At 43.3% G+C, this 23,143-nt stretch overlaps 1 protein-coding gene and 2 long non-coding RNA genes across 10 annotated transcripts in view; 2 read left to right on the top strand and 1 right to left on the bottom strand.

Annotated features, from left to right (window-relative positions):
* PDE3B (phosphodiesterase 3B) overlaps window positions 1-23,143 on the bottom strand; it is a 281,272-nt gene that overhangs the window by 1,272 nt on the left and 256,857 nt on the right. For 5 of the 7 annotated variants that reach the window (XM_075928018.1, XM_075928022.1, XM_075928021.1 and 2 more), the window contains 3 exons: window positions 13,143-13,346; window positions 12,109-12,270; window positions 2,399-2,470 (listed from right to left, as the gene is read on the bottom strand). In XM_075928018.1, coding sequence (XP_075784133.1) covers window positions 2,399-2,470; window positions 12,109-12,270; window positions 13,143-13,346 — 438 coding nt within the window. The remainder of the gene's footprint in view (window positions 1-2,398; window positions 2,471-12,108; window positions 12,271-13,142; window positions 13,347-23,143) is intronic. The other 2 variants (XM_075928019.1, XM_006126299.4) reach the window with 1 other exon arrangement.
* LOC102461653 (uncharacterized) lies at window positions 446-12,113 on the top strand. 2 transcript variants are annotated; one of them, XR_012903650.1, is made up of 5 exons: window positions 446-904; window positions 2,605-2,686; window positions 5,628-5,722; window positions 6,148-6,280; window positions 11,236-12,113. It is a non-coding gene; the product is annotated as an uncharacterized LOC102461653 (long non-coding RNA). The 2 variants fall into 2 exon arrangements; XR_012903649.1 differs by lacking the exon at window positions 446-904 and having other exon boundaries at window positions 1,826-2,686.
* LOC142829227 (uncharacterized) lies at window positions 13,861-21,272 on the top strand. The gene is made up of 3 exons (XR_012903648.1): window positions 13,861-16,332; window positions 16,743-16,888; window positions 19,701-21,272. It is a non-coding gene; the product is annotated as an uncharacterized LOC142829227 (long non-coding RNA).

Genomic DNA, 23,143 nt, shown 5'->3' with positions numbered 1-23,143 from the left:
ATCCAATTACTTATCTCATATATGTAGAAAGTGGAAGAGAAGGATAAGAATTGTGATTCTACGTAAGAAAATAATCTTATAATTTTGCAAACTGAAGAAAAGAACCAAAAGACAAGTAACTCTAAGGCACAATTTTTTCCCATTTGGTATTACGTTTGTACACGGGTCTGTGCCTAATGCAGGGGTAGGCAACAAGCATCCTGGGGCCAGACACAATTCACCAGGGTTAGCCCCTGATGGGCTACCAGAAGCTTTATTTACTTCTACATCTGCAGATATGGCTGCTCTCAGCTCCCGTTAGCTGTGGCTTGCCATTCCCAGACAATGGGAGCCACGGGATGTGGAGTGGTCCAGGACATCAATTCCCACAGCTCCCATTGGCCAAAATGGCTATTTGTGGCTAACAGGAGCTCTGAGCAGTTATACCTACAGAGGCACAGGAAAATAAAGCATATGGTGGCCTGCCAGTGGCTCATCCTGGTGAACCATGTCTGGCTTATTTTCCACCCCAGCCTAATGGCACAAAGTGGCCAATAGGATCTTTAACTTTTGTTCAGTGCTATTCCTGCCCAAAAACATTATCCATTTTTGTTCTTTTGAAATCACATTTTTCATGTTTTCCTGCTGAAGCTAAAAAAATGACTACTGAGGCATGTATGAGTACTGCAATTGATTATGAGTAGGAGTAAAGAGTTGGGTGAGTTTGAGGCAATGTTCTGTGGGGTACTGGTTTCCAGTGTAACTTGTGTATCATCTATATGACTGCTCAACAAACAGAACTCAGAGAGAAAATCCAGCCATTTACTTTATATTTTTGGGCAGGTCCCAGATATGCATCTTTGGAAACACTGGCACTGATGTTAATAAAACATTTGTTGAACTGAAGTCCAGAATATATGTAGTTGTAAGTACATTTTTTACCAGTTCCTTATCTTTCTGGACTATGTAAAGGGTCTGCTTGTTAGTCTCTAAAAATTAGTGAATAGCAGAAAGTATGTTACTCCAATTATTACAATTACAGCTGGCTACCACTTCCAAGTAGTTCTCCACGTTCATGTATAAAACTTCTGCTAATAAGATTTCATGTCCTTTTCATCCATCCTGTTTGTACTTATGATTAGGCAAATCCGAAGGATTTTCTATCCCTATTAATCATAGGATTCAAGGTATTACCATCTGATTTCTGATTATTAATAAAGGTAGCTAAGACTCCACAAATATCAACTGTATGATATTTAGCAGCTGATAGAAATTTTCTTAGATAAAAGACAATAAAATATTCAGATTCCATGCCAGACGCTGAATTAGCTCCTTAACCCCAAGGCTACATCCAACAAGTCAATGATAAAACTCTTAGGGTATGTCTACACTGCCACCCTAGTTGGAACTAGGGTGGCTAATGTAGGCATTCGAACTTGCAAATGAAGCCCGGGATTTAAATATCTTGGGCTTTATTTGCATGTTCCCAGGTGCTGCCATTTTTAAATGCCCCGTAGTTTGAACTACCTGCCCACGGCTACACGCGGCACGGACTAGGTAGTTCGAATTAAAGCTCCTAATTCGAACTACCGTTATTCCTCCCGCAAGGAGGTTTAATGGTAGTTCAAATTAGGAGCTTTAATTAGAACTACCTAGTCCGTGCCGCGTGTAGGCACGGGCAGGTAGTTCGAACTACGAGGCATTTAAAAATGGCAGCGCCTGGGAACATGCAAATAAAGCCCGGGATATTTAAATCCCGGGCTTCATTTGCAAGTTCGAATGCCTACATTAGCCACCCTAGTTTGAACTAGGGTAGCAGTGTAGACATACCCTCCATGACTTAATATATAATACATGAATTGAATCCGGCACCATCTGCTCTTCTACAAAATCTTATCAGTAAGGCAGATCTACAGATGAACTAAAGCTTGAGAGTCATCATTCATCAGCTGAATGCTGATGTCCTTACTTCACTCTTTGTAAACAAGGGAAAGAATTCAAAAGAAAAGAAAATGTAAAAGGAGCTCGAGTCTTACTATTTGCTTAGTAGGAGTGGATTAGCTGAACATTACCCCCAGACCAGACAATTACCTAGAGAATGTCAGGAAACAGTGGAGAACAGGTGCTGAAAAGCCCTTTGAGCTCACTGCTTTGATATAGGAAAGCACAAGGTGGAAATTATAGATTTATAGTTCAAGTACCAGATAGCTTCACCAGAGCTGTTTAAGTAAACATTTCCAGATATGCAATTAAAATCTGAAAGTGAAGTAGTACAGTCTAATGCAAAGATGATTCAGAGTCACCATCTAACCCACTTGCTTTCCCTTAGATGATAAAAGCTCAGGTTCTGAAGAGATGGTGATGATGCACAGGTGAATGGGGGCTTTAGAGTGAAATCAGAGATGAGGAGGTAACTTACCTGTAATGAAGTTCTTTGAGATGTGAGTTCCCTCTCTGTATTCAACTGAGGGTTACATCGACACAGCACTGCCTGCAATAGGACAAGTTTGAAAGAGGGTTCCATAGGTCCATGTATATACCCTGACTTGCCTCATGCTTCCGAGGTGATAAAGGGCAGAGCTGTCTGACAGCATATCCAGTTCCTTTCAACTTTAAATCTGACAGAACTGACCAAAGCAGAATGGAAGAAAGGCAGAAAATGGAATACAGATTGGCACCACACACTTCAGAGAATCTCCAGTTACAAGTAAGTAGCCTCCTCTTCTTTGAGTGATGTTCCCTATTGTTCTTTATAAAGGGTGACTGACAAGCAGTACCTAAGTTGGAGGAGGGCATGAGGATGGAGATGGAAAGATCATAGGGAGAACTACCATGCCAAAGAAGGAAGGCATTCAGCACTAAGTCCTGCACTGATGAATAGTGTGTTGCAAAGACATATACAGAATTTCATGTGGCTGCTCTACAAATGTCTGTGAGACACACATCCTGAAGGGATGCCTTGGTCATAATTTGAGTTCTAGTGGAATAGCCAATACTCTTGTGGGTGGAGGTAGATCTAATAGCTGGCAGCAAAGTATAATGCACCCACAAATCCATTTGGAAATTCTCTGGGTGTAGATTGCTTGTCCCCCAAGTCTCTATGCTACTGCAAAAACAGTGTAGGGGATTTCCTGATTGGTTTCATTCTCTGCTGGTAGAAGACCAAAGATCATCAGACATGGAAAGAATGGAATCAACTTTCTGCTGAAGATGAGTGCGATGTCAGGAAGAGGTTTAATGGATTAGTGAATGGATTAATCAGAAACTGACAGATAACCTTTGGTAAACATTTTGGGTGTAGACATTAGGTGACCTTATCCTTGTGGAATACTGTAAATGGCAAGTCTGCTATCATAGATCTTAATTCACAAACACTTCTCACTGAAATGACAGCAACAAGGAATATAACTTTCATGGAAAGTAAGGAAAGGGAGCAAGATGTTAGTGGTTCAGATGGTCACATCATTAATACCTAGAGTACCAGATTCAGGTCCCATTCAGCCACAATCATTTTTAAGGGTGGAAGGGTGTTGAGGAAACCTTTTCAAAATCTAGTGGTCAGTAGTTGTGTGAAAACAGAGTAACATTCCACAAGATGATGGACCATCTTGATCACTGCCAGCTGGATTCTCAAAAGACTAAGAGCGAAACAAACCGATGACTTTAACAATCAAGCATAGTCCAGGATTAGGGGAATTCCTGCTGTTTTTAGTAAAACCCCTCCATGTTATTCCCAAGATGAAAAATGTTACTACTTAACTCAGTAACACTGTCAAATGGAGTCGTCCTTACTGTTAGAGAATTGTACAGCCATTCTAGAGTAGAGAACCATTCATACATGGATTGGGATGCTTGATCATGCCATTGTGCTGGGACAGAAGATTGAGGAAATTCAGGATGGAAATCAGCAGGCAGAATGTAATGCACAGGAAATTGGAGAACCAGAATTCTCTGGGCCAGAAAGCAGCGATCAGAATGATGGTACCCTGTATCGTCAGATCTTGTGCATCATTCAAATCAGGAGCAGTAATGGAGGGAAGGCGTAAATGAATTGGTCTGTTGAGTGAGTTCATGAGTACTTTTTGTGTCTTCAGAAAATAGGCTGCAGAATGGGTGGCTGATGTTCCAGTCTGGAGATGATCTGCCACTCCAAGCAGTCACTGTTCCCCCTTTTTTGTTGATGTAAAAAACAGTAGAGGTTTTGTCTGACATGATGAGAGCAAATGAAAAGAAGAAAAGATCTGCATGCCTTTTGTGAAAGCAAACCTCAGTCTCCATCCTGGAAGAAAACATGGGAAGGGTATGTAATTTGTCATAGGAGCCGTGTCAGGACCAGGGGCTTGAAATGACTCCACTGCAGAAGAGCGGCTCTGAGATACAATGGGTTCCTGATGGTAGGTGTCGTTCTTCAAGATGGTGTCCCTGCGGGTGCTCCACTGTGGGTGGTGGGCTTGCCCCGGCGCTGCAGAATGGAGACTTGTTGGAAGCAGTATTCGGCCAGGCCGTGCATGCACCGCTGTGCTTGCGGCTTTCACACTCTTTTCCTGCACGCGGTCCGGCCAACTGCCAGTTCTTCGAGACCGCCTCAGACTCTGTAAGACACAAAGAAAAGCGGACTCCGAAGTGGGGAAGAGGGCGGGTAGTGGAGCACCCGCGGGGACACCATCTCGAAGAACGACAGTTACTGCACCAAGGTGAGTAACTTCGCTTTCTTCTTCAAGGATGTCCCTGCGAGTGCTCCACTGTGGGTGACTGCGTAGCAGTAGCCGCCAGAAAGGAAGGAGGGAAGCATGGAGTCCCTAGTTATCCTCTGTGGAGAGAACCGCAGTCGCTACCGCACCATCCGAGCGAGTGCCCAGTGATAAAGAATAGTGTCTAGCAAAAGTGTCGTGGGAGGACCAAGTGGCCATCCTGCAAATGTCTTTAAGGGAAACCCCTTTAAGGAAGGCTGTCGACACAGCCATAGCTCTGGTGGAATGGGCACGTGGGTGGGATGGGAATACGTTTTGTTGCATAGGCTTCTGTTATGCAGGAGGTTATTAGGTTGGAGATCCTTTGGGAGGATATCGGTTGTCCTTTTGACCTAGGTGCCAGAGAGACAAACAAACGGTCAGTGCATCTGAAGGGTCTGGTTCGAGTGAAATAGAAAGCTAGGGCCCTCCAAGCATCTAGGGAATGGAGGACTACTTCTCGTAGTGAGGCATGGGGTTTTGGGTAGAACACTGGAAGAATTATTGGCTCGATGTGAAAATGGGATGCGATCTTTGGAATGAACTTCGGGTGTAGTCTTAATATTACCCCATCCTTTCGGAATATCGTGTACGGTGGTGTGGCCATCAAGGAGGAGAGCTCTCCTACTCTGTGTGCTGATGTTATTGTGAGTAGAAAAAGCATCTTTATGGTTAAAGGTGAAAGGAAATGGTGGCCAATGGTTCAAATGGTGGCCTCATTAGGGCCTCGAGAACCACATCAAGGTTCTATGATGGTGGGATTGGGTCTCTTGGTGGACTTAAATTAGTGAGGCCCTTGAGGAGTCTCTTTGTGGTGGGATAAGCGAAGATGGAAGCTCCCTCTACCGGTGATGTAAAGGCCGAAATTGCCACCAGGTGTACTCTGAGAGAAGCTAATACAAGGCTGGTCTCTTTTAGGTGAATAAGACAGTCCAATACCAGAGGAAGAGGTGCTACTTCAGGGCGATGATGTTTGCAGCACACCAGGAGGCGAACCTGTGCCACTTGTGAAGGTAAGTATTCCTTGTTGTTGGATGTCTACTGTGTATAAGAGCGTGTCTAACCGGTGCCGAACATTGAGATTCAGAAGGGTTCATCCAGTTAGGTACCATGCTTTGAGATTCAGAGTGTGAATCTGGGGATGTCTCAGCCGTCCCCAGTTCTGAGTGAAGAGGTTGAGGAGGAGCGGGAGGTGGATGGGTGGGCGTGAGGATAGGCGATGAAAAAAGGGGAACCAATGTTGGTGCGGCCAATCCAGCACTACAAGGATGAGTCGCGCCCCGTCCGTCCTCACTTTCTGAAGGAGTCTCGGAATCATCGGAATGGGGGGAAAGGCATAGAGGAGGGGTCTGCGCCAACTGATGAGAAAGGCGTCTCCCAGGGAGGCTGGGCCGAGACCCGCTCTGGAGCATACTTGTGACACTTCGTGTTGTTGAAGGTCACAAACAGATCTATGCGAGGGGTATCCCAGCATTGGAAAATTGTGTGCAGGACCCGGTCATGCAGCTCCCACTCATGCTTCGTGTCGAAGTGCCTGCTGAGGAAATCTGCAGTCACGTTTGTGGTGCCAGGTAAGTAAGATGCCGTACGTGTTATTCCGTGGTAAATGCACCAATTCCAGAAGCGGATGGCTTCCGTGCACAGGGAACGGGAGCGAGCTTTGCCCTGACGGTTGACATAGTACATGGCTATTCTCACCATGGTGTTCTGGATATGTGCGCAGAAACATTTGCAGGCACTGGAAATTGCGCGTAGCTCTAAGAGGTTTATGTACAGATGCTTCTCCAATTGTGACCATTGGCCCTGTGCTGAAAAGGGACCCATGTGGGCTCCCCATCCTAGTAAGGAAGCATCTGTTGTAATGTGGTGATACAGGTGCTGTTGGCGAAAAGGTACGCCAGATAACAGATTTTGCCAGTTGGTCCACCATAAGAACGACTGTGTAACTGAAAGAGGAGGCATTACTGGTCTGTGGAGGTCGTGTCTGATGCGGCTGTAAACCAGCGTCAGCTAGTATTGGAGGGCGCGGAAGTGCAGTCTGCCGTATCAAAGCATGTATATTGTGGCGGCCATATGGCCCATCAGTCTTAGACAGGCTATGAGTGGAATGGTTGGACTGCTGGTGATGGTTTGCATGAGGTCCTGAATGGACTGAAAATGGTGTAAGGGCAGGGAGGCCCTGCCTACAACCGAGTCCATGAGAGCCCCTATAAACTCCAAGTCCTGAGTTGGGCGCAAAACAGACTTTTGGTTGTTGAGAAGGAGCTCAAGGGTGTGGAAGGTTCGTCTGGTGAGATAGATCATGTGAAGAACTTCGGAGGCAGAAGGAGCCTTGAGGAGGCAGTCTAAGTATGGAAAGATGATTATTCCTTGTTGTTGGAGGAAGGCTGCGACTACCGCCAGGATCTTTGAGAATACCGTGGGGACGTAGGACAACCCGAAGGATAGGACTTTGTATTGGTAGTGGTCCTCGCCGACGACAAAGCATAGGAATCTCCTGTGAGAGGGGTGGATAACAACATGGAAATAGGCGTCCTGGAGGTCGAGGGCAGCAAATCAGTCGTGATGTTCCAGTGCAGGAATGATGGCAGACATGATCATTTTGAATCTTTGTGCAGGAATTTGTTCAAACGGCGGACGTCTAGTATGGGTCGCCAACCTCTGGATCTCTTCTGGGTGAGGAGATAATGGGAGTAGAAGCCCCTGTTTCTGAATTCGTTCGGGACCGTCTCTATAACCCCCAGAAGGAGTAGGCAGTCGACTTCTGTTCGCAGGAGGACCTCGTGAGAGGGGTCCCTGTAAAGGGACAGGGTGGGGAAGGAGGTGGGAGGAATGGAAATGAAGGGGATGGTGTAGCCCGTTTGAATAATTTCCAGCACCCATCTGTCTGTGGTTATTGATGCCCATTGGTGGAAAAAGGGCCTCAACTGGTGGTGGAAGACGTGAGTAGACTGATATGTGAAGTTGCCTATGACTGTCTGTGCGCCCCCGACCAACCAAAGCATTAAACTTGCTGCTTTATTGGGGCCCATTTGGCCATGGCCATTCCTGTTGCGACGTTGCTGGGGTTTCTGGCAAGAGTGTTGATTATCAAAGCTCCTCTGTTGTTGTTGTTATTGCTGCCATTGATGTCTGATGTAAGAATAGTCGTACCTGTACTGGTATGGCGTGTATCGGCGTCTCCTGAAGGGAGGAGTGTACATCCCCCAAGGTCCTCAACGTTGTGCGTGAGTCTCTGGAGAAGTGTAGGACGGTGTCAGTATTTTCTATTGCTCCCTTTTGTAATAAATACCTCTTGGACAAAAATAATGTTGTGAGAGTTGTCTCAAAGGGGAGGAGGGGTTTAGAGGAGGTAATATTATAAACTGTCATCCACCCTGGCTATATGATTGATTCATTACCCATTTGTCTGTTGTTATAGACTCCAAGGGTATGTCTAGACTACAGGGTTTTGTCAACAAAAGTGGACTTTTGTCGACAAAACTATACCTGCGTCTACACTGCCAGTGAGTTCTGTCGACATAATGTTGACAGAACTCAGCAGTTTTGTCGACGGCGGTAAACCTCATTCTACGAGGAATAATGCCTTTTGTTGACAGAGTTCTGTCGACAGAAGGCGTTATTGCATCTACACCGTCCCTTGCGTCTACACTGTCATGTCGACAAAGCGGCTTGCTTTGTCCACAGAACTGGCTGCAGTCTAGACGCTCTTTGTCGACAGAAGCTTTGCCGACAGTATCAGTTAACAAAACTTCTGTCGACAAAAGCCTGTAGTCTAGACGTACCCCAAATGTGGAAAAAGCATTAACCTCCTGGAGAATGGAAGGCTCATGGGGTATAAGAATTGTTGGGTCTTGAGCCCGTGTCAAAAACAGTACTTGGTTTGTAGTTGGATTTCAGACATAAAACACAATAGGGGATGGGGGGGGGGGGGGAGGAGAAGGGGCAGGAAGCAGGGAAGTACCCTTTAAAAAAATAACCCCTTTTTTAAATTATAAGTACTCCCAGAACCTACAGTTTTCAGATACACAATTTTTTCTACCATTGCAACGCATTTGTTTAAACAACTTAATCGTAGCCAGGTGAGCGATGAAATTTTTGGGTATAAAAAGTACAAAAAAAAAATAAAGAGCTGTAAAACGTAAACCAAAATTCAGTTTTCTCCAAATTTCAGTTGTGGTGACGTATCCCCCATAGTTCTTTCAAGTACCTCCAAGTACCAGTGGTTGAGAAACATTGGTCTATACCATTGGGTGGATGACAGGTGGTAGAACTTTCATTTCAGGTCAGCAGTGGAGATGCTCAGCAAGTGAAGGGTAACCCTCAAATCTTTCAGTGTACGCAAAGACTCATTTGTCTTCTGTTCGAAGTAATGAGATTTGTCAAAGGAGAGGTCCTTAATGATGTTTTAGGAAAACTAAATACACAATGCCAGGACTCCCTACACATCACGATAGTCGTAGGTCCTGGCCCTGGAGGAGATATCATCTGCAGCTACTGCAGACTGGAGGGCAGTTCTTGCTATGAGTTTCCTTTCCTCAGTGAGGGCCTGAATATAGGCACAATCTTGTTGGGAGGGTATTAGTGAATTCCTCGAATTTAGTATAAAATAGGAAGTTAAAATTAGCCAATAATTCTTATAATTGGCTATTCTGAACAGTAATCTGGAGGAAAAGAAGACTTTCCTTTCCAGAATGTCTGGTAGACCAAAAAGGAAAGCATCAGGGTATAGATTGAGTGTTTCTGTTTAGCTCTATGTGCAGCAGCTGGAACTACCAATGAGTTTGGAGCTAGACAAGAGGAAGAAGAATTCGATCCTTTGGATGGACTGTAATAGCGTGTCTCTATTATCCACATGCCCCACTATCCTGACTGACTCTAATATGGCTTCACTGATTGGCATTACTATTTTTGCCTGTCCTGAGGTGTGAAGAATGTTTATGCTGTGAGTTTTGGATCTCTTTCAATGGGATTTGGAAACCCCCAACAAGACTTTGAAAATCTCTTGGAATTTCCTGAAGTCCTGGAGTCACCTGGTAGGAAAGGGGATGATATAGTCATAACCTCACCTGGTGAGGAGGATGGAAATCTAGCCAACTCCAGCGGAACTGCTGGGGCTGTGGTATAAAATTGTTCCTCTGCTATCAGATTCAAGGGCTTGCTTGATGGATCTCTGGTGGGAAAAGAGCAGGTGACAGCTCTCTTGTGGATCAGGTAGGCACTCAGGATCCCCAATATGGCCAATAAGCTGGCTCTGCAGTAGGTTGCAGAGTCACCATGCCATGGGCTACCAGTTACTCTGGAAAGGATGAGACGGTAGTTGGTCCCATGGTATGCTGGTCTTCACAATGATGCATAGGAGAAGTGTGATAGAATTGATTCTTCTAGTTACAATTCATTGGAAGAGGAAAAGACAAACTGCTGTTCTAATGGCTGAGCTGTTGAAACAGCAAATAGAATATATGTGGGAAGGGCAGGATATCCCGTACCTTAGGCACATCCCATAGTGGGCATATGATTTCTGTGAAAGTTGAGTGGCCTGATCAAGGAGAAAATTTGGGATCTGCAATGTGTAGACATCCTGGGGTGAAGCTACATAGACAGAACTTCCTGGTGTGAGGGACACTCTTTCCTGGTATTGGTTCTGAAGTCTTTCCTTGAATGGGAAGGTCTCATGTCTTAGGAGGTGCCAGAGAAGGCAATACTGATATTTCATTGCCCGGAATCACTGGATCTCACTAAATAGTGGTCATTTTCTTGTACCTGTGGGAATGAACTCCATCTGGCCAATCTGCTCATCTGAGTGTTTCCTAATCTCCCAACAAGGCCTCAGCATGGGGATTGTGGGGCTCATTCTGCTAGCACCAGAGTCAGATGTTGTAGCACTGAACCAAGCCTGGATCTGAATGTGGTTTTATGCCATCTCCATGAGAAACTTCTAGTTCAGCTGTGAAAGGACTGGCACATAGTGAACATAGCTGTGATGTGAGCTTCTTCCAGGCAGTAGAGGAAGTTTTCGTGGTTGTCACTGACCAAGAAGGATCACAGGCAAGAGTTTAAATCTCAGAATTCTGGGCATAGTCTGTTATAGGCAGGGAAGGAGAGACAGGGAAAAATCCTTGAAGTCTCCTCTAAAACTGTTAAAACTAGTAACTCTTAAAACTAGGAAATAAATAAACCTAAAGTAAACTCTGAAATTCAGAATTACAAACACCTCTGGAATGAAGATTGTTTGTAACTCTGAATAAAACGTTATGGTTGTTCTTTCAAAAGTTTACATGTGAGCATTGACTTAATACAGCTTTGAATCTTTACTATGCAGAAGAACAATGCTCCTTTCCCTTTATTTTTTTTAGTTTATATTTAACACAATACTGTCTTTTATTTTGTCTCTAATGCTGCTTGATTGTGTACTTCCAGTTCCAAATGACATGTGTGTTTGACTGGTCAGCTTGTAACTTTGAGGTTCTACTGTAGTACAACTATAATTAAAACTGATACAACTATTTACAATTATGCTTTTTAGAAGTGCATGAAAGACAAGGACACTGACGGTTCCAAACTGGATCACAGAGTGGTAAGAAGGAACTGGAAATGTGGTAAGTCTGTCCCACCATTTATCATCTCAGACATAAGCATTAGGTGAAACAGGGCACATCCGTGTACTAATGGACACTATTTTCCGATTCCAGATTAACGCTGTGCATATGTAACCCTCAATAGAATACAATACAGACTATCTCTTGAAAGAGAAACTTAAATTGCCAGCAACATTATTGTGTGTTTGAGCAGATTATGCCTCTCCTCCCAAAACAAATCTCTGGTTGGAGATCATTTCAGATACCTGTTTCTGGGAGGAGGAGGTGAGCCTTTTTATAAGCCTTTTCCTTTATGTGAGTTTGACAAGCATATACTGTGCATTCACTGTGCATATGCAGCAATATGTTGCCCTCTCCTGTATGGGACTACTATGATTCTGAAGCTGTCAGGGACATTAGACTTTCTAGCCCTGATCCTGTGAACACTAATGCAAATGCCTAACTCTACTCACACATATAGCTCCATTAGAGGTGTAAAAGTGGGGACTCGGTGGAGGCAACTTCCTATTGCATAATCTAATATTTTTGTTTAACAGCATCATTCTAAACAAAGGAGAAAAATAAACTAATGTTTGAGAAACAGATAAAATTGGTAGGATTTTTTTCAAGCTCTTAACACATTCAATAGAAATTTTAAAAAATGCTAACAATAAAGTTATGACAGGAGTCATTTTTTTAGAAACAGAAATAAAAGCAGTAAAAAAAGGAATCATTCCCAAATAGCAAATGCTGTGTACCCTCCAAATTTATAATTTATCATCAACCAGTTTATTTTTTTAAATAATTCTTTCTATACCTACCTGCTCATAAAATTCATTAACAATGCCTTCTGTCCATTTCAGGTGCAGATCTCTAACTTTTGCTGGGCCATTAATATCTGCCAATTTGATGCATATTTGACAAACTAGCAGGCGGTCATTCTCATTATTCCATTCTATACCATGACTGTTTATATCATTGACCTGTTTGAACAACATATTTTTAATCAATGTTAGATACTCTTGTAAAAAAAGCTATATATTATTTGATTACATTTTAAATCTTTGCAAATATTGTCCTTTACTGTTAATTTTTCTGTAATGTTTTGTGTTGTGTAATCATAAAGAGCTTTATTAAAAATGGAGAGATCAGATGTTACCAGCAGCATGTAACTAGACAGGAAGATGATTGAGCTTAAAAAAAGTGACAAATTGAAAGAACTGTAATTACGTGCTATCAGTTTTCCCTTCTTTATGGGGCTGTACTGCAGTAAGTGTGCATTGTCACTGCACTGTATTATTTTTATTTCCCATTTTTTAATCTTTAAAGCTTTTTTTCACTTAAAAGTCATAATTTTTATATATATCCACTGAACTGGTTTCATTCTTTTCTAAATCTAATGGCAATCTATAGTTGACATCTAGAAAACTGATACTTTATTTCATATCCAAACACTAATTTAGAACGTTTATATCTCCTATTATGTGTGAAACAGAGAAATTGTAATGTATATTAAATATATGTATTCACAGGATATTCTGATTCCTAAAAACTAGTATTTTAATGCATAACAGGATTGAAGGTTTCTACTGATAAAGAAAATATATAAAAAAGGAAATGTTAAGTATCAGAGTGGAATTCTATACTAGTATGTTAGGGTATGTTCAATGGTTTGATTTTTAAAAGACTGTAAGTACTCTCTTTTATGTAGGACATGCTTCCTACTCGTGCTGACATTTATAGTTCAAAGTTCTTTAAATGTAATCTTGTAAAAGCAATAAACTTTTAGCAACAATGCTGATAGCAGTATGATCTCATAATCAGCTGACCATAGGCATTAACGCGAGTAACAAACCTTGGCATTAAATTCAGCAAGAAAATCAAAATGTTTCTTGAGATCTGTGGCAAGGATTGCTTCGATAACTAAGAAACGAAACCGTTTGAATTCCACATGTTCAAGATTAGGTAGAAAGTTGTATTCTGGTCGAGATAAAAAGAGATTCCATGCAGATGCAGCATGATGGTTTTCAAGGACTGATCTATCATTGTACAGCACAGCCTACAAAGTAATGAAAAACAAAACAGGTGATTTAAGATTCAAAATTAGAAGAAGAAAAGGGGAAAAATTAAATAGTGAAATTTTTGTTTAATGCATCTGATACCAAAAACACTAAGTTGCATTTTAATTTTGGAGGCTGAACTAAACAAAAGCGTTCTTTGTAGGCAGACATGCACAGGGAAATAAAAAAAATCAGACCAATCTTACTTTTAATTCTGTGAATATTACTGTAAAGTTGTTACCATTAAGAAAAACATGTAGATAAGTATAAAATATGCTTCATCTTATTTGACAGGTTGTTGCAGCGAATATGAACTAATATGTCTGCCTCGTGTGAAGGAAGAAAGAAAACAAGATGCAGAGCTTAATACAAGGCACATTTTTAAGCAAAATATTTTCATGGAGTTTTTACCTTTAAAATGGTACTCCTAAGTGAAAAGTTTGATTAAATTGGCTTTTTTGAATGAAATGGTTAGTTTTCAATAGTTCTCTCTATTGTCTCCTTATAGAATAATTACCATTTGTAAAAAATGGTGGAACAGTCTACTTATGCTTTAGCTTAATTCCTTGCCAGCAATTACTAAAATGGAATCTTAGCTGAGGAAGAAAAAAAAATCAATATTCTGCAGAGACAAGCTTTATTTGTAGTGCTGAATTCTGAAAAGAAAATGTTACATTTTTGAATGAAAGAGCTAATGAAATTGTAACCAATTAACAAACGAATTTAATAACTTGTATATAAAGTTCAAGAAAAAGCCAAAGCCCTCTATGGAAAAACAGCTAGACATTCATTCATTTTAATAGTGTGAAAAGTCTGTGGCATGTACCAAAGAATCATCCTTTCAAAATCAAGTGGAGTAAAATTTCTACAGTCGAATTAACAAAAGATATAAGACAGGGTTGGGCAAAAGATGATCTGCGGGCTGGATCCAGACCACAACAGTCTCAGCCAACTCCTTGCCTGCCTCACCCCACCGCTCAGCATTCAGGGTCACGTGTGTGTTTCTGAATACTGAGGGCCAGTAGGCAGGGGAGACAGGCTTCTCTTGGTGCTCCCTCCCCCAGGAGTTCCTATTGGCTGGTTTTGGCCAATAGCAGTGCCTATTCGCAGGACAGGCAGCATGTGAAGTGCCCTTCCTCCTTCAGGCTTCAAGCATTCAGTTCAGAGCAGTAAACATGGCTCCTGCAGGTCCCCTGAGCACATACAGGGGCTGGAAGGCAGGGACCCTGGCTAAGGAACCTGCTGGGCTGCTGGCTGGCTGGCAAGTTCTCCCAGCCAGAACCTGTTTCTGGCATCCCAGCCTCTCCCTCTTTCCAACCCTCTGCTCCCCTACTCCTTGACCATGTAACCCAAACTTTCTGCACCCCTGCTCCAGCCCTCAAACACCGTCACAAACACTGCATCTCCTCCTACACCATTCCTCAGGTTACAACACCCTCCCAGAACTTGCACCCCAATCTGCTATCCCTAGTCACAGCCTAAATCTGTCCCTGGCACAACCCAAATCCCTGCACCCCCTTCTGCATTCCGTTCCATTGCCCCCAGGTCACAATCTCCTACTTTACCCAAACTCCCTCCCAGGTCTCTCACCCCAATTCCTTACCCCAACCTCCCTTCTGCACCCAAACTCCATCCCAAACCTCCACACCTCCTCCATTAATATAATGGAAGAGTGCGGCCCTTGACCACTTGCCAAATTCTTAGAGTGACACCCACCAAAAAATTATTGCCCACCCCTGATATAATGCAATCTACAATGGATTTTTTTTAAATTGGGCTTGTCCCATAATTTACCTCTAAATTGTACAAGGAGGCTTGAAAGATTATTTATGTTGTAAAGTTCAAACACTAGAAGATTTACCCGGCATTGCTCGGGTCCTTAAATGAATTTTTGTTTTTTTGAAAATAAAATGAAAATTTACATGTTTCTTTTGAATCATTGTTCTGGGATAGGGCTGGGGAGGATGGGTTCAGAACATAGGCTGTCCCGGTGAGAGAGGACTACCTCACCACATCAGGCCTGGTGAGTAGCACCTGTCCATGGCTGCTGCAGCTTCAGCAGGTACAGCTGGGGGAAGGGTGCATGTACTTCAGCTGGGGCAGGTCCAACTTCATCTGCCCTGTGCTCTCCAGTCAGAGTGAGGAATACAGCAAAGAGAAAGTTACTCACCTTGTTCAGTAACAATGGTTCTTGGAAATGTGTCTCTCTGTTAGTGCTCCACTTTAGGTGCTAGCGTGTCCTTGTGCCAATCAGAGATTTTTGATAGCAGTGCCCTGCTGTGCCATGTGTGCACAGTGGCACCGTCTTGTGTTATTGATGCCCTCTGACTGCGCATGCAGCACCTCTGTTCCTTCTCTACCTTGGCTATAGCGCCGAGAAGGCTCAAAAGTAGCGGAGAAGGGAGGGTAGTGGAGCACCCACAGGGGGACACATCTCAAAGTACCATTGTTACTGCACAAGGTGAGTAACTTTCTCTTCTTTTTTGAGTGATGTTCCTGTGGGTGTTCCACTTTAGGTGACTAAAGAGCAGTGTCCAGCTGAGGAGGTGAGCTTTGAAGCCTCATTCCAGATATAGTAGATAGTACTGCCTGTTCCACAGATGTAGTTGGGATCGGGCCAGATGTTATAGTGTCCGGCAAATGTGTTCTCTGATGATCACACTGCCACTCTGCAAATGTTTGTGAGGGAGATGCTATTGAGAAATGCTATCGATGCTACCGATCTGGTGAAGTGAGCTGTGATGGTCGCAAGTGGTTGGTTGTTGTGAATGGTGTAGCAGATATGGATACATGAAGAGATCCACTTTGATAACCTTTGAGAGAAAACTGATTATCCTTTACATCTTTCTGCAATGTAAACAGAGAGACTCGGGGATTTTCTCCAAGGCTTTGTCATGTTGAGGTAGAAAGCGATGGCTCATCGGACATCCAGAACATGCCAGGAGGCTTGAAGCACATTCTCATGCAATTTTAGAAAGAAAGCAGGTAAGTTTATCGGTTCATTTATATGAAAAGAAGTTGGGACTTTCGGGAAGAACTTGGGGTGGGGTCTTAATGTCACCTTGTCCTTACAGAAGGGGGGTTAGGTCATCTGAGCTGCTATTTCACCCATACGTGTACTTAATGTTATTGCTACGAGACAGACTACCTTCATAGACACAGACAGAGGTTCGTGGAATGTTACAACTGCTGCTGTGTGGACTCTTTTATCGAGCTCATGGCAGGCCTGATTTTTTCAGTTGAAGAAGGTAGTCCAATATGATTGATAAAGGCACATGAGAGGACTGTGCTTGTGTTGGACCCATTCTGAGAACCTCTTCCACTTACAAGTGTAAGTTCTCATGGTGGAAGATGATCAGTTATTTATTAATATATGTATCACTCTATTTGAACAGGAGGTTTCAGCATCATAGAGCCATGAAAGAGCCAGGCCTTGAGATGGAGAGTTCTTGGATCCAGGTGGTGTGTGCGACTGTAATGTTGGGAGAAAAGACTGGACCACCATGGAAACGTGGGGGCTGCCGACAGCTAATCGATTGAGGTACAGAAACCAAAACTGTTAACCATGTGGGTTCTACCAGTCTGACTTGTGCTCGGTCCTGGCAAATGTTTTGGATCACCAGTGGAATAAGTGGTAAAGGTGGGAAGGCGTAGATAAGTGGGGCTTCCCATTTCAGAAGGAAGGCATCACCCAGGGATCCCTTGTCAAGGCCTGCTCTAGATCAAAAAAGGTTGTGACAGGTCATAAAAAGATCTATGTAGAGATAACCCTACTTTAGAAACATCTCATGGAGGGATATCGTGTTTAACACCTATTTGTGTTGGTCTGAGAAGATGTGGCTCAGGTTGTTTGCTGTGATGTTGAGGACCCCCAGAAGAAAGGTGTCCGTGGGGTTATGTGGTGATGTATGCATTAGTTCCATAATTTGATAGCTTCAGCACACAGGCAGTTGGATCGTGCTACCCCTTGGGGTTGATATAGTGCATATACATCGTGTTGTCCATAAATATATGGACTGTCCTGTTCTGAATGTGGGTTACAAAATGTTGGTATGCATATCATACCGTTGGTTGATATGCAACTTAGTCTCTTGAAGAGACCATTTGCCCTACACTGTATACGAGTCTAGGTGTACTCCTCACCCCATGAGGGAGGCATCCGTAGTTATAGTAGCTGTTAGAGGAGGTTGTTGGAAAGGAACTCCTTGGAGCACATTGTGTGGCTGCGTCTACCATTGGAGGGACAAGAATGTTCTGGGGAATGGGAGCCATCTTGTTTAGAGGGTCCCTAGAAGAAATATAGACCGTTGTCAACCAGGCTTGGAGGCACCTTATCTGAAGTCTGGCAAACTGTACTACATATGGCTGAATGTAGTGCCTTGCACGTTCAAAAGCTTCAGAGGGGTAGCCGAGTTAGTCTAACTGAAAAAAAAACAAACAACGGATAGTCTAGCAGCACCTTAAAGACTAACAAAATACATAGATGGTATCACGAACTTTCGTGGTAACAACTCACTTCTTCAGATGACTGGAGTATTAGAAGTCTAGATCCAAGAATAAATAAGGGAAGGCGGGGAAAAAAGAAAAAAAAAAGAAAAAAAATAGTGAATTGGATTGTTCAAGTTATAAGAGGCTAATAAGAACAATTTGCACCTCTATAAGTACCCATTGTTTGTTTGGTTGGTTAAATCATTAGTGTGCGAGCCAATCAATATCTTTATTCATTCTTCCCTGATAGGAATCAAACCTGTAAATGAAGTTAAGTTCCAACCCTTCCCTGTGTATTTGGCTTGTGGAATTGGCCAGGAATCAAACCTGTAAATGAAGTTAAGTTCCAACCCTTCCCTGTGTATTTGGCTTGTGGAATTGGCCTGAAACAACACTGTGACTTTGAGATCCATTAATGATTACCCTGTTTTGAATAATTTGTATGATCATAGTCCGCGAATAGTGCGGAATAATAGGCTACACAGAGTTATAGCATTGCCAACGAATATACTTTTCTTCCTAATATATTTAGGTGCTTGTGATCCTTATTTTGGGCACTGGAAAACGCTGGGTATTTTTACCTCTGATATACCACATCAACTACCAAAGAATTAGGTGGGTGGTGAGAAAAAAGAAAGTCCATGTCTTTCACCAGCATAAAATATTTCCTGTCCGCTCTTTTATTTGTGGCGGTCACGGACTCCTGTGTCTGCCATGTGGTGTCGGCAGCCTCTAGTATTGCCCCATCCATCAGAAGGGTAATCTTCGATGATGTAAATGGTTGTAAAATTCTCAACAGTTTATACTGTTTCTCTTGGACTTCCTGGAGAGTTATTTCTTGAGCGGTAGCAATGTGCTTAAACAGCTTCTAGAACTGTTTGAGGTCATCTTCTGGAGCGGGGGTGGTGGAGATGATGGTCTCATCCAGAGATGAGGATGAATTGTGGACAGGGGACCTCTGTTCCTCCTCCTCCTGAGATGTCGGTTGTTCAGGAGGAATAGGATTGGTCTCCTGAGGCTGATGTGGGGGAGATCTAATAGGTCTCCTTGCTGGTGTTAAGGATGCCGTATACTGGCTTCTATGTGAGGACCATGCACCCCAAGGTGGCCAGTGTCCCGAGTACAGTGTTTGTGGGTAAGGCCAATGTCAGACATATAATCCGGGCAAAGGCAGTGGGTAGGTGGTTCTGGTGTGTTGTGACTCCCAGGGGAGCACCTTTGGCTGGGCGAAAAGTGCTGTGATGCTGTGTCTAGAGTCTTTGTGGTCATCATCACTGCCGTGGGTCTTGTACCTCAGTTCTGGCTGTGCATGCTTATGTGTGGAGCCATCTTTCCCTGGCACGGTGCCAAAGGTGCTGGGCTTATCGACTGTACTGGCATTTCTTGTGGTAGACCCTGGAGGTAGTGATCTGACAGGAGATGTTTTGGCCTCTGAAGTTGCCTTCTCTGATGAAGAAGAGGGACATTTCTTTGATAAGATGGAAGGTTTGTTCCTGTCTGAGTTCTTTTCAGAGGGTGAGGGCTCTCATGAGGTGGCTGAAGGACCTTTCATAAAAGTAGGTCTTAAGGTGTTTTTTTCTGACCCGCCTTGGCCATGCTCTAAGGGTAGAGCAGTGTGGGCATTTCTGAGAGAGATGGCCTTTCTCCCAGACATTTTATACATGATGAATGTCCGTTGGAGACCAGCATTGGATCTCTTCATGAATCTCACCTCTTGAAGCCTGGGGAGCCAGGCATAATGAAGAGGATGACTACAAAGGCAGGAAAACACTTTCGTTTTTTTTTTTTTTTGATAAACAGAAAATAGAAGTTGAAAAAACTTGGAAGGTGAGGAAACTCAACTAATTAATTATTTTTTGTTATAGATCGAAAGCAAGGGTAACTCTGCTGGAGCTCCATGTACTGCCAAGGATGGTGGAAAAGGAACTGAGGCGCCGCACTACACATGCAGTCAATGAACACCTATGACACGAGATAGTGCTACTGTGCACGCGTGGCATGGCGGGATCCTGCTATCAAAAATCTCTGATCACCGGCACAAGAAAGCACTAGCACCTAAAGTGGAAAACCACAGTGCACATCACTTGAATAACTGCACTTTCCCCTCGCTCCCTGACACAGGGGAAGATCCAGCAATATTCCCATATGAATCCGAGGGATGGGAGAGGGGGAACCCAAAGGGCACCTGGGAGGTGGGAGGCTCAGGGTCGGGTCAGTCCCAGATGGGGGCACGCCCCCAGCCACTTTCACCTGTCTGATGATTCAGTCTCTTTTCTGTGTGGTTTTCTGAGAGGCAATCCCATTCCAGGTACATCTCATTTTCTTGGCACAACTGAACCCTTACTTTGCTTTAAGTTATGCTAAGAGGAAGCTGAATACTAAATTTGGTGGTTCTAGATCTTACTGTTTAAGAGTAGTACTTGAACAAAAAGACACACACACAGACAAACTCAAATATATAGTAGATATCCAGTCACCTTAGTTTTGCTTGAGGTCTCTAAGGGTTCCCCACAAGCATGTGAACTGTGAGTTCTAACAACTTAACTAAAGGGTTAGGATGCTGAATTTTCAACAAAGACTTACCTCACCAAGTTCAGTCAATGTAAATAGGTTAAAGAAAAACAAAGTTTTAAACAGTCTGTGACCTGTGACATATCAACCAATAGAAACGTGATGGCTAAATTTATAGATGGCAGCACAGTGCTCTGATTCTTGCAACATGTAGTCAGATTTTCTGAAAACCTGGTATTTCAAGGATACACATATTGCACCTTCATGATGAACTTCATGTGCTCAAACAGTGCACTCAACTAGATGACTATTTTTTGCAGTGTAGTGTCCTCCTGGCACCCTTCTCCTGATCCTTCCCCACTGAAGTGAAAGACTGGCAGCAAAGATATGCTTTTGTGATGACAGCAGCAGGTTTGACAATAGTAAGCTTCTAGAATGTTTCCCCACTGTCTGCTCTGTTAGAGCCTTTCACTGTCATGTGAAGCTACGCACCATCCACAATGTGGATGCGGATTGCTTTTCACTATAGCGTGTAACTACACATACCTCTTATCTCACCACCAGTACTGTGCAATGTAGATGTACTTTAAGATTTGGAATGAAAATATTCTGAATTAAATTAATATCTTTAAACAAATTATATATATATATATATTATACACACACACACACACACACACACACACACACACACACACACACAATTATATCTGTATACACTATATACAGTAGACTTCCGATAATCCAGCACCTTTGGGACCCAGGTGGTGCCGGATTATCAGAAATGCCGGACTATCAGGTGGTACTCTGGCAGGGGCGGGTCTCGTTGGAGGGGAACAGCCGCAAGGAGGGGGGTAGGGGAGGGGGCAGGGGTGTATCAAACCCTCCCTCCTGCTGCAGGGAGGCAAAGCCTGCAAGTGGCAGAACAAGAGAGGGAGGGAGAGGCAGGCAGCTGTTTCAATAAGTTCTAATCAATTGCACTGCCCCAGCAACAGGCTCGCAATCTACCTTTCCTCTATACTGCCTGGAGGAGGGAGGGGGGAGGGAGAGTAGGGGGTCGGCGGGCAGGGGGATTCTGAACCCTCCCTCCTGCCGCAGGGAGGCAGATTGCGAGCCTGTTGCCAGGGCAGTGCAATTGATTAGAACTTATTGAAACGGCTGCCTGCCTCTCCCTCCCTCTCTTGTTCTGCCGCTTGCAGGCTTTACCTCCCTGCAGCAGGAGGGAGGGTTTGGCACACCCTCTGCCCCTCCCCCACTGGCCCCTACCTTCCCCTGCCCCCCCTCCTCCAGGCAGTAGAGAGGAAAGGTAGATTGCGAGCCTGTTGCCGGGGCAGTGCAATTGATTAGAACTTATTGAAACAGCTGCCTGCCTCTCCCTCCCTCTCTTGTTCTGCCGCTTGCAGGCTTTGCCTCCCTGCAGCAGGAGGGAGGGTCTGGCAAAGCTATCGTGAGACACAGCAAACCCGATTTACTTCCTCTCTCTCTCCAGTTGATTTCCATTTCTTTCACACAACTTAGACAACCTCGAGTTTACCATCATTTCTATTATGTCACAATTTGGAGCAGAATATGGTCATTGATTCAGAGCTTAAATAATACCCAGGAAATGAGCCCAAGATGATGTCCATAATGGAACAGCAGCAAAGTTTTGATTCATTCTTTTGTAAATCTTAGATCATTTAATGCTCTCATGGTCATAAAAACAGAGTTTAGCCTTCTGGGCAGGGACCATCAATTCCTCTGTTTGCATAGCACAATGGGTCCCTATTCTTGGTATGCATGCACCCTCAGATATTGGAACAGTTAGGCCCATGACTGCATCCCAGCTGCCCTCGCACCTGCCATATCTTCAAGGGCAAACAACCACCTCTCAAGCTCCTTTACCAATTGGAATCCAGATCCATTTGATCCAAACACCTCGAAGAACACATTGGCCTGGAAAGTAACAGTTTTTTCTTAAGTGATTGCCTATATGTATTTCACTCTATGCTTCCTAACCAATGTTCATGTGATAGGAGTTGAGTAATCAGAGTCCCAGACAAACAACAAATAAATAATTTCTTTGCCAAAGTAAGTGTCAGTCTGCAACCCTCCCCAATAACAGTGTTTTATGAACATATGAATTGAATATAGATGGTGCTCTACAAATTTCAGAGTTGTGGATATTTCTGAAGGAAACTATAGATCCATCCTGAGCTTTACTAGAGTAAGCTTTTATCTGACTAGGGGGGTTGGCCTTTCACTATCTGATAACATAGTCTGATGTATTCTGTAATGCATTTGATAATTTCTAGGAAGAAATTATTTTCCACTTGACTCTTTCAGTATAGGCTATAAATAACCTTGAAGAGACTAAATGATTTTAGCTAAAGAAAAGTAATGACATTTTCTTTCAGAATCACTAGTATGAGGTTCAGAAAGAAAACAGGTAAATGAATGTTCTGATTAATAAGGAAGTCAGATACAACTTTATGAAGGAATCTTGGATGTGGCCCGAGACCTCATTTCTATGAAAGATGATGTGTAGTTGACCTGCCATTAAAGCTTGAATTTCTTTCACCCACAAGCAGAAATGATGGCAATCAAAAACAGTGCTTTCATGCAAAGATGATGCAACAAACATTAGCTAATGATTCAAATGTGAAATCCCATTAGACTTGCTAATATTGCGTTAAGATAACATTCAAGGGTGAGGGGGTTTTCTAACTGTAGGGAATAAATGCATAAACTCCTTCAGAAACACTATAGGGTATAAAAATATTGTGCAATTTTGAATTTGTGGATGTCAGACAGATAT

The sequence above is a fragment of the Pelodiscus sinensis genome, chromosome 4 (assembly GCF_049634645.1).
Source record: "Pelodiscus sinensis isolate JC-2024 chromosome 4, ASM4963464v1, whole genome shotgun sequence".
NCBI lineage: Eukaryota > Metazoa > Chordata > Testudines > Trionychidae > Pelodiscus > Pelodiscus sinensis.
The sequence above is the reverse complement of the archived record's forward strand: the minus strand, read 5'-3'. Positions and strand labels throughout refer to the sequence as shown.